The sequence below is a fragment of the Bubalus bubalis genome, chromosome 13 (genome assembly GCF_019923935.1).
Source record: "Bubalus bubalis isolate 160015118507 breed Murrah chromosome 13, NDDB_SH_1, whole genome shotgun sequence".
In the NCBI taxonomy this organism is placed as follows: Eukaryota; Metazoa; Chordata; class Mammalia; order Artiodactyla; family Bovidae; genus Bubalus; species Bubalus bubalis.
The window spans coordinates 17584005-17596042 of NC_059169.1; the positions used below are offsets into that span (position 1 = coordinate 17584005).

General features: G+C 40.1%; 2 protein-coding genes across 3 annotated transcripts in view; both read right to left on the reverse strand.

The window, feature by feature from the left end:
* The window catches only part of LOC102413807 (ATP-binding cassette sub-family C member 4), a 500000-nt gene that overhangs the window by 333199 nt on the left and 154763 nt on the right, over positions 1 to 12038 (reverse strand). The gene's annotated exons all lie outside the window — the stretch shown is intronic.
* LOC123464831 (ATP-binding cassette sub-family C member 4-like) overlaps positions 1 to 12038 on the reverse strand; it is an 891549-nt gene that overhangs the window by 6293 nt on the left and 873218 nt on the right. For both annotated transcript variants that reach the window (XM_045162471.1, XM_045162472.1), the window contains exon 5: positions 2468 to 2602. In XM_045162471.1, coding sequence (XP_045018406.1) covers positions 2468 to 2602 — 135 coding nt within the window. The remainder of the gene's footprint in view (positions 1 to 2467; positions 2603 to 12038) is intronic.

A 12038-nucleotide genomic window follows, 5' to 3' on the forward strand; every position in this document is an offset into this window, starting at 1 on the left:
CACCTGATCTACGAGTTCAACAAACTGTGATGTGGAAGCACCTTCTCCCAGATATTGGGTTTTCTTTTCAGATGAATGAATTCTGTTCTATTAGTGAAAAACTTATGACTTAGGCTAATACTCCCCATGTTATAGCTCTGAACAATGCATTGATATCTGATGCTTGCACATTCAAAAAACTGATAATCTGACAGTTTATACTCCTAAGAGGATGCAGAGTATGCAGAAGTAATGTCAAGATGGGATGAGAATTAAGAAATGTATTTCTTTCTGTAGAGGTGACCTGAGCCAGTAGCAGGACTGAAATCCAAGATTGAGGTTCTGTCACCCTGTGAACTTTGGTGACTGGCCCAACCTTGGCTACCATGTGACAGGAGAAGTGTTCTCAGGCTCCACACACAGCACAGTACCTAGGACAGCACCCAGCCTCCCAGCAATTCCCCCTCTGTGCTCCCTGGACCAGCTCAGTGACCTTCAGTGAACTCTGAACGCACTCTCCTCATCCATGACATGGGATAAAAATGGACCATCAGGAGAGTAAGTGAAATCATACCTGTGAGAACTGTATAAAATAAATTATGAAGAACTACACAAATGTAACTTACCATTAATATTGTTAGAGTAGGTGCAGGATTACTAGGCCAGGAATCACAAGATTTCTAAGTCTATGACCTATGTCTGCTTCAGTGTGTATGTTACACTTGATTTAAAATATTTACTGAAAGAACAAATTTATAATTCTGTGTCTGCTGCACTAGCTTAACACCAGTTATATACATAGGGCCACATTCCTTCTAAAGCACCTTAGTTTCCTCACCTGTACAAAGAGAGGGTTGAATCCTATTATCTTATTATCTGAACCAATCTAAAATTGTGTTGTATTTCTCATTACTCAATGTCATGATAATATAGTTTTAAAATGAAGACTTTGACATACAGGTGGGAACACCTCTTTTTGATGTGAAATGCCTAAGGTCAAAAGAGCAAAAGAGTTTGGGGGATTCCTGGCTCTCTAGGCCTCAGGAGGGATGGTCTGACTAGGAGACACTCTAGTGGATAAAAGCACTTGGTGAATTTCAGGCATAAAAAAAATACAGAGTTCCTTGTTCAGCTTCTCAACATTTGCACACAATGTAAGTACTTATGAAAAGTTCAGAATACAGACTTCCTTTTTCCTAAACCTAAGCATGAACTCTAGCTCTGCCAACTCTTCAGCCAGCTCTGGGACCCAGGAAGTCTACCCAATGAGCAGTGGAAGGTCCTGCTCTGCATTTTCTCATTTCTACAGAGGATTGAGAGGAGACAGTGATGAATTCAGGCCATATTTTAGATAAATCTTTCATATACAAGTACTTAAGATACTGGGGAATGTTTTCTTTAAGATATTTTAAATATTACACAAATAACAAATAATCTTATTGTGTTTATAAATGAAAATCTGGGAAAGGCAGAAAAGTATGAAGAAGGGGACATACAAAGATAATTTAACACCCAGAGATAAATTTTCGATGGGGAAGCCACATCCCACCCTGAGCCATGCATGTTAAGGGGCAAGAACACCAGACCTTCCTTTCCTCCCTCTGTCTTCCCATCGACCCCAATCCCACTCCCACCTTGTCTCAGAAAGAATTACAGATGGCTGCATGACAATGGCTAAGTCTCTTAAACCAGACCTTGGTTACCAGTACACCTCTGTTAGGAAGATACCACGTAACCTGAATGTGACTCACTGATCCCCTTCCTCACACCACACACAGTGCTTAGTGCCTCACACGCCTCTTCTCTGAGAAAGTGCTCTGTAACCTTCAGGCACCATTCAGACTACAGTGTGAAGGTGTTGTGAGTTCTTGATTTGTCCTGATGACAATTTCATCTTCTAGAATATAGAGGAAGCATGGGGGGGAAATGAACCTAATTCTAAACAACAAAGAATAAGGGAGAAAGTGATAATTTCAGGTAAGAGTTTTCTTTACAGATTACAAAACAGAAGAGACCTACACCTTTCTCTGGAAGATCTTCCTAGAATCAAAATATTTCAAGATTTTTCCCCTTAAACTCTCAAATTTCCTGGATATTCCTCAACAGAACTTGTATCACAAATGTGCTGAACACCAATCAGAATGAATGTAAAGGGTCTTCAAAATCAGAGTGTTCAGTGCTCCATGAGAATCTCAACTCAGAGTCCAAACACGTGGAAAGTCGAATCCCAAATCTCTGTCTCAGGCACAGGTGTGTGCACACAGAAGGGTTAACACATTCCAAACCCACCCCCAGCACTGCTGCAGATTCTCAGCAGACCTCCCTTCCACCTGCCACATGTTGTTAAGACCCAGTCATGAAACTTCCTCTCTGGAGGCTTCTAATTGAAAAGAGCACAGAGTACTTGTTCCCAGACCCTTGGTGGACATCTTGTGAAGAGTGCACCCTGGAGGTGAATTTTAATTACAGCTTCCAGCAGCAGGCTCACCTCTTTTGCCCTTTTGGTGAGGACAGCAGCCTCCGCCTCACCCAGTTGTTGCACCATCGTGTAAAATAGGCTGTTTCTATCTTGCAGCAAACGATGTGGCCAACTATATTCTTCCTGTATCCCTGAATCCAAAACCTGTTAACAGCAGAAAGAAACCCATTAGCACACAGTATCCCCCAGTAACATAACTCAGACAATATTTCAAAAGGGGGCAGGTCAGGGAGAATTTGGGTGGTAGGACTGATATTTAAATGGTTTGATTACTCTGTTTTACTAGGTAGACAAAGGCCCAGCCTGACCTTTCATTATTATATGGTTATAGGAAAGGAAGAATATGAAAATTTTAGAATATGATTACTGGAGCTGAACAGTCTGTAACATTTTATATTCTGCCCAGAGCATTTGGGGTTGTTATCATTAGTTAGTGCTTTTAGCTCCCAGACTCTGAGCTTTGAGGGCTATTTATACAGATATACAGAGTTGGGAAATGTCTTGATTCAAGAAAATCAGACTGCATTTATCTAAAAAGTAGGTTGACATCATACAAATCACATGGCAATGTCCTGACAACAAATTAATCTCAAGTTGATTTGACAATCTGAGCAATATTTTGGGGGGGAAAAGTAAATGCTTCCGGAATTTCTTTAGGGTCCTGGATAATGTCAGTCCCTACTAGACGGACTAAATGTGAAGCTGAAACTCCATTACTTTGGCTACCTAATGGGAAGAGCTGACTCACTGCAAAAGACCCTGATGCTGGGAAAGACTGAAGGCAGGAGGAGAAGGGGACAACAGAGGATGAGATGGTTGGATGGCATCACCAATTCAATGGACATGAGCTTGAACAAATTCCAGTAAGTAGTGAGGGACAGGGAAGTCTGGAATGCTGCAGTCCATGGGGTTGCAAAGAGTCGGAAACTGACAGACTCAGTGACTGAACAACAAGAGGGACAGAATCCCTTGTCCAAGAGGTTAAGATGCTTCTTGACGTTGGCTATGGTTGTAGTTTATTATTATGAGAGTGGAAGGCTGGCAAAAAGAGCTGTTATATAAGCAGCTTTTGCAGAATTGCTTTGCACAGAAGGCATTTCTAGAAATGCAGTTTTCTTTTGGGTAAGACTATAAAAGCAAATAAGAAATTGAGCTCCAAACTGAAGCCATCACAGCCTGCATAGCACATAGGGCAGCCCAACCTGAACTGCCTAGGATCTGAATCTGTTTTCACAAATTACTTTTATTTGCTTCCTTCTCTTTCTTTCTTAAGCTGCCTGCCTTTCACCCCTTTTATTGCTCATTAATAAACCTGCTAATTGGAAATTGAAAGGGAGAGGAAGGGGCTCTTAACTCTGCCTTTCTACTTATGAGTGGCCTTGGTTAATGGTTATGGAGGAGGGAAAAGTATCTGAAATAATTGATCCAAATAATAGAACTACAAAAACAGTTCTGATACTGCTGCTGCTGCTAAGTCACTTCAGTCCTGTCTGACTCTGTGCGACCCCATAGACGGCAGCCCACCAGGCTCTGCCATTCCTGGGATTCTCCAGGCAAGAACGCTGGAGTGGGTGTTCCATTTCCTTCTCCAATCCATGAAAGTAAAAAGTGAAAGTGAGGTCACTCAGGCATGTCCAAATCTTCATGACCCCATGGACTGCAGCATACCAGCCTCCTCCATCCATGGGATTTTCCAGGCAAGAGTACTGGAGTGGGTTGCCATTGCCTTCTCTGGTTCTGATGTTAAGTGGAATTTAATTATTCATTTAGGTCATATTTAAAGTAAATGTATCTAAAGAGAATATGTGGTATGGGCTTACCTGGTGGCTCAGTGGTAAAAGAATCCGCCTGCCAATGCAGGAGTCACAGGTTTGATCCCTAGTCTGAGAAGACCCCACATGCTGTGGAGCAAATAAGTTCATGCACCACAACTACTGAGCCCACATGTCACAACTACTGAAGCCTGAGCGCCTAGAGCCTGTGCTCCACAACAGAAGCCTCTGCAAGAAGTCTGCACATTTGCTGCAACTAGAGAAAAGCCCACATAGCAACGAAGGCCCAGCACAGACAAAAATAAATTAATAAAATTATTTTTTTTTTAAAAAGAAGAGAATATGCTGGAACTCTAAACAAGACACAAGTTATTTTTTCCACACATAGGTATTGCAGCTAACTTCATCCTTTTTATGTAATTGGAAACATTTTTTTAAGTCTCACAAAGGGCATATTCCTATTAATCTTTTGTTTATACTGTGAATCATCATTAAGGGCAACTTTCTCAAAAGAGTCCAAGAATAATTGAATGTCTCACCTACATGATTAATTTTCTATGCCAATTGGGCATGCCAATTTAGATGCCCTGAATGTGCAATTTTACTTAAGCATAGCATAATAGAACATAACTGCTCCTCCTGATGTTGAAGAAGAAAAACTGCAGTTTTAAAACATATGTCTCCAAATATCTATGTTCAATTAACCTATGAAAGATTAGGTAAGAATATATATTGAAGAAAAGACAGTCTCTTTGCTAGATAGTTCTGGGAAAGCTGCATACCTGTAAATGAATGAAATGAGAATACTCCCTCATACCACTCATAAAAATAAAGTTAAATAAAGTAAAATTATGCTTACCAAAATAATTGAAATCAAGTAGACAATCTGGGTTTGGATAAGACATTTATATGTTAAGTTAAATTTTAAATTATTTAAATAAAATAAAAGTTTCTCTCATGTTTTATGGTAAGATTAACTTTTTAAAATCCCAATTCAATGATTTGAGAAGGGGGAGACACTTCTTAGCTAAAAAATTAAGGTTAAATGTGTTTTTTAAAGGGTTATTTATTTATTTATTTTTTGATGTGGACCATTTTGAAAGTCTATTGAATTTTTAATAATATTGGTTATTGTTTTTTACATTTTTGTTTTTTGGCCATGAGGCATGTGGTATCTTCAGTCCCTGACCAGGGATTAAACCCACACACCCTGCATTGAAAGGCAAAGTCTTAACCACTGGACTGCCAGGAAAGTCCCTAAATGTGTTTTACATTAACACCAAAAAATATCTTTTAGTGTGTCCATCAAACAAGGTGATGTATAGAGATGGAGCAGAGGCAGTTTTCTATAAAGTGCAATGGTTATGTAAAAGGCATGTTACATGCGATTTTATGTCATGTACTCATCTTATTTAGTTTCTTTATTAAAGGAGTTTGTCAAAGAACACTACCTCCATTTCTAACTTTAGATTATGGTATTGCTGGAAAGGCCATATAGAAATGCCATCATGCTTGAAAGTTTTAACCATTATGATTTAATTTCAGCTTACATGTAAAAATAATAAATGTAATAGTGTACAAGAAAAAAAATAAACTGAAAATAGTTTAAAGACCTAAGATAAGACTGGGTACTATAAAACAAAAGGAAAACACAGGCAGAAATCTCTTTGACATAAATCGCAGCAATATTTTCTTAGATCAGTCTCCCAAAGCAAAAGAAATAAAAGCAAAAATAAGCTGGATCTAATTAAAGTTAAAAGGCAAGATTCACGTTAGGGGATACAAGAACTAAGATGGGACATAGACTGAAAAATGGCCGGAAACAGAATTTTAACAACTTAGCCTTTACATTTACTGGCTTAATCAAAGATTCTAGATATTTCAGAACAAATAAACATAAAGCAAATCTAAATTCTCTTTGTGTACAGGACAATAGGTTTAGTTTTAGATTTTTAACATCCTTTATAAGAATAACATCGTATAATTTCCCACTATATCCCCACCCTTGCTGTAACACAAGTTAAACTATAAATTAAATCACAAATTCAAATTGGTGTGATAATAATCTCTGAACCCCAGGATCTCTCCAGGAACCCCAACCTTGAATTACTTATCAAGCTAAAGTTGGTTAAGTAAAAACACATTATGTTGGACAAGTAAGTGAGTTATATAAGCTCAATGAAGACATTTTTATGAAACCTGTTTATGTGTAGATATTCTTGGTAGCTGTCCAGACATAAAAATTAAATGGACCCAGTGCAAGATAACTTGATCCATTCATTAGCAAGATGCCATCAGTGAAAAACAGGAATGCAAGGAGAGGTGGGCGAGTGCAAGGAGAGGTGGGGGGCAGGAGAGGATGGAGTTAAAGCCCGATAAGAAATGATGACAACAGTAGAGAGAGAGCCCCGCTTATCGACAAGTAGAGCTGCAAGGGGAAGGTCTGTGTCATATCTCTGTTTCTGGTCGCCAGGTGATGACACAGGGACAGCTGTCCAAACTTGCATCGTGGGTCCCTCATTGGTAACATGGGTGCCCGTGATTTTCTCAGTGACGGGGCAACATGGCAAGTATTAACTCAAAACCCTTTCCTAGATCTTAAAATAATAAATTAGTCCCTCACCAGGGGGATGATGAAGGCCAGGTCACGGTCACCTCCACAGTCACTTTCCCAAATCTGCTGCCTTTGCACATAAGCACTCCCCTCTTAAGAATATCTCTTATCCCCAACTGCTTTCTATCTTCATATTAGTTATTTTCCTTTGAAAACATGAGTGAAATCTTTTGGAGTGTTTGAAGGAGTTTTCTCTTCTGAAATATTCTAATTGCAGCCATGTAGGCTTCTGAAAGAAATGTTCCATGAAGGTGAAAAACAGAATTTAACTAAAACTCTAGTTAGGCATGAGCTATTTTGTGCTTTCCAGGTGGGGATGTTACAACAGTTTCTGGTTTTGATTTCTCTGGGGAAAATTCTACTGAGAAGAGGTTTGTGCTGAGGAAGAAACAAAAAACAAAATCATAAGACTGACATCTGAGTTTCCTGTCCCTGGTTTTGGTTCTTCATCATTCATTTCCAAAGAATTCTCTAACTGCAGACACTGAAAATGTTGACCACAGACAACAATACTGTTAATGCAAGTGCAGATTGTCACATGCTTCTTTGTTCATGGTTCTAGGGAGATTTCAGGTGACATGAAGACTGCAGTGTGCAGGAATTGGAGGCAACAGCTGTGCTATTGGCTGCAGAGAAAACAGGTCACAAGCACCCATCTAATCCTAAAATCTATAGGAAGAACCCTCTAATATAGACAGTACTGAGTCTAAGGAGAAAAAGGATTTCTAATTTGTCTGTCTTGTTCCACTATTTTGGAGCACATGAGGAAGATTAGCTTAGTTGCTGTTATGACTTATATGTTTAGTCATAACTTAGATTATGACATCTTTAAGATAATTTCTTTGTAAAATAAAATGCTGAAATATTAATGGTTTGTTTTAATGCACCAAAACTGGTTAAATCCCTTCAGAGAGCCAACACGTACACAAAGCTATTAATTGGGTCACAGTTGTTTCCCAACAAATCTTTTCTCTTGTTTATTTACACTAAGCAAAACTATATCCATCTAATTATTTCAAGATTTTTTAATAAAAGTGACAACTTGAAAAATATATAATCTCTAAAGTCAAAGTGTTAGTTGCTCAGTCATGTCCAGCTCTTTGCAACCCCATGGACTGTAGCCTGTTAGGTTCCTCTGTCCATGGAATTCTCCAGGCAAGAATACTGGAGTGGGTAGCCCTTCCCTTCTGCAGGAGATCTTCCTGAAGCAGGGATCAAACCTGGGTCTCCTGCATTTTAGGCATATTCTTAACAGTCTGAACCACCAGGGAAGCCCATATTATGTCAAAGTTTCAGATTAATTATACTCGATCTCTAAGATGAAATTCTAGGCAGATATTAAAATTGTGCTATACAAAATTAATTAATGACATGGGGGATTTTAAGAATATATTGTTGCTATAAAAGTTCTGCTGATGAAATACTCTGTTTTGCATAAGACTAATCGAATGAGAAACCTATGCAGGTCAGGAAGCAACAGTTAGAACTGGTCATGGAACAACAGACTGGTTCCAAATAGGAAAAGGAGTACATCAAGTCTGTATATTGTCATCCTGCTTATTTAACTTGTATGCAGAGTACATCATGAGAAACGCTGGGCTGGAAGAAGCACAAGCTGGAATCAAGATTGCTGGGAGAAATATCAATAACTTCAGATATGCAGACGACACCACCCTTATGGCAGAAAGTGAAGAGGGACTCAAAAGCCTCTTTTTAGTGAAAGTGAAAGAGGAGGTTGAAAAAGTTGGCTTAAAGCTCAACATTCAGAAAACGAAGATCATGGCATCTGGCCCCATCACTTCATGGGAAATAGATGGGGAAACAGTGGAAACAGTGTCAGACTTATTTTGGGGGGCTCCAAAATCACTGCAAATAGTGACTGCAGCCATGAAATTAAAAGATGCTTACTTCTTGGAAGGAAAGTTATGACGACCTAGATAGCATATTCAAAAGCAGAAATATTACTTTGATAACAAACGTCCATCTAGCCAAGGCTATGGTTTTTCCAGTGGTCATGTATGGATGTGAGAGTTGGACTGTGAAGAAAGCTGAGCACCGAAGAATTGGTGCTTTTGAACTGTGGTGTTAGAGAAGACTCTTGAGAGTCCCTTGGACTGCAAGGTGATCCAACCAGTCCGTCCTAAAGGAGATCAGTCCTGGGGGTTCATTGGAAGGACTGATGCTAAAGCTGAAACTCCAATACTTGGGCCACCACATTCAGAGTTGACTCATTGGAAAAGACCCTGATGCTGGGAGGGACGGGGGGCAGGAGAAGGGGATGACAGAGGATGAGATGGCTGGATGGCATCACCATTGCTATGCACATGAGTTTGGGTAAACTCTGGGAGTTAGTGATGGACTGGGAGGCCTGGCATGCTGCGATTCATGGGGTCGCAAAGAGTCGGACATGACTGACTGAGCAGCTGAACTGAACTGAATTATTAAACAATTAATAGTTCTAATTTTATCCAAATAATATTATAGCACTATCAGATCAGGTAAGATCAGATCAGGTAAGATCAGATCAGTCGCTCAGTTGTGTCCGACTCTTTGCGACCCCATGAACTGAAACACGCCAGGCCTCCCTGTCCATTACCAGCTCCCGGAGTTCACTGAGACGTACTGGAGTTTCAGCTTTAGCATCATTCCTTCCAAAGAAATCCCAGGGCTGATCTCCTTCAGAATGGACTGGTTGGATCTCCTTGCAGTCCAAGGGACTCTCAAGAGTCTTCTCCAACACCACAGTTCAAAAGCATCAATTCTTCCACACTCAGCCTTCTTCATAGTCCAACTCTCACATCCATATATGACCACAGGAAAAACCATAGCATTTACTAGACGAACCTTTGTTGGCAAAGTAATGTCTCTGCTTTTGAATATGCTATCTAGGTTGGTCATAACCTTCCTTCCAAGGAGTAAGCGTCTTTTAATTTCATGGCTGCAGTCACCATCTGTAGTGATTTTGGAGCCCAGAAAAATAAAGTCTGACACTGTTTCCACTGTTTCCCCATCCATTTCCCATGAAGTGATGGGACCGGATGCCATGATCTTCATTTTCTGAATATTGAGCTTTAAGCCAACTTTTTCACTCTCCACTTTCACTTTCATCAAGAGACTCTGAGTTTCTCTTCACTTTCTGCCATAAGGGTACTGTCATCTGCATATCTGAGGTTATTGATATTTCTCCCGGCAATCTTGATTCCAGCTTGTGTTTCTTCCAGTCCAGCGTTTCTCATGACGTACTCTGCATATAAGTTAAGGAAGCAGGGTGACAATATAGAGCCTTGACGAACTCCTTTTCCTATTTGGAACCAGTGTGTTGTTCCATGTTCAGTTCTAACTGTTGCTTCCTGACCTGCATACAAATTTCTCAAGAGGTAGATCAAGTGGTCTGGTATTCCCATCTCTTTCAGAATGTTAATTTCTGGTGATGCGTATTTTGTAATCTTCCCTTTATGAGATTTTGAAAAACTTTCCTATTTCTACTTTGCACATTTATTGCTTCTTTGTAACAAAAATATATTTTTATGAGTTAGGCTCTTCATTTTTAAAAACAGAATAAAAGAAAATATCTATCTATTTTTGTGCAGAAGTATTCATCAGTGCAACAATATGTAATTATTACACCTTAAGCACTTGCAGTGACAGGACTTTATGATGATGGCACTGTTGGTTATGCCCTTCCTTCGTCAGTATCTGTCACTTCCCCATGCCCCTCCCCCAGGCTGGCAGCCTGCCCTATGAATCATCAGGCTTTGCAGCAGATTGACTGGTCTTTATGTCCTTAAAGCTTTCAGAACAGACAATCACTTGCTTTCCAGAAAGGAACTGGTACAGGCATCCCTCAGAGCTATTGTGGGTTCAGTTTCAAAACACCAGAATACACTGAATATTGCAATGTATGTGAATTTTCTGGTTTTCCAGGGCATATAGAAGTTACGTTTACACTATACTATACTCAAGCACGGAGAAGGCAATGGCACCCCACTCCAGTACTCTTGCCTGGAAAAATCCCACTGACGAAGGACCTGGTGCGCTGCAGTCCATGGGGTCACTAGGAGTCGGACACGACTGAGCGACTTCCCTTTCACTTTTCACTTTCATGCATTGAAGAAGGAAATGGCAACCCACTCCAGTGTTCTTGCCTGGAGAATCCCAGGGACGGGGGACCCTGGTGGGCTGCCGTCTATGGGGTCGCACAGAGTTGGACATGACTGAAGTGACTTTAGTAGTAGTAGTAGTAGTATATCCAAGCAAAAAAAGGAGAAAAGGAAAGATATAAACATCTGAATGCAGAGTTCCAAAGAACAGCAAGAAAAGATAAGAAAGCCTTCTTCAGCAATCAATGCAAAGAAATAGAGGAAAACAACAGAATGGGAAAGACTAAGGATCTCTTCAAGAAAATCAGAGGTACCAAAGGAACATTTCATGCAAAGATGGGCTCGATAAAGGACAGAAATGGTATGGACCTAACAGAAGCAGAAGATATTAAGAAGAGATGGCAAGAATACACAGAAGAACTGTACAAAAAAGATCTTCATGCTCCAGATAATCACGATGGTGTGATCACTGACCTAGAGCCAGACATCCTGGAATGTGAAGTCAAGTGGGCCTTAGAAAGCATCACTACGAAGAAAGCTAGTGGAGGTGATGGAATTCCAGTTGAGCTATTCCAAATCCTGAAAGATGATGCTGTGAAAGTACTGCACTCAATATGCCAGTAAATTTGGAAAACTCAGCAGTGGCCACAGGACTGGAAAAGTCAGTTTTCATTCCAATCCCAAAGAAAGGCAATGCCAAAGAATGCTCAAACTACCGCACAATTGCACTCATCTCACACGCTAGTAGAGTAATGCCCAAAATTCTCCAAGCCAGGCTTCAGCAATATGTGAACTATGAACTTCCTGATGTTCAAGCTGGTTTTAGAAATGGCAGAGGAACCAGAGATCAAATTGCCCACATCCGCTGGATCATGGAAAAAGAAAGAGAGTTCCAGAAAAACATCTATTTCTGCTTTATTGACTATGCCAAAGCCTTTGACTGTGTGGATCACAATAAATTGTGGAAAATTCTTAAAGAGATGGGAATACCAGACCACCTGATTTGCCTCTTGAGAAATTTGTATGCAGGTCAGGAAGCAACAGTTAGAACTGGACATGGAACAACACACTGGTTCCAAATAGGAAAAGGAGTT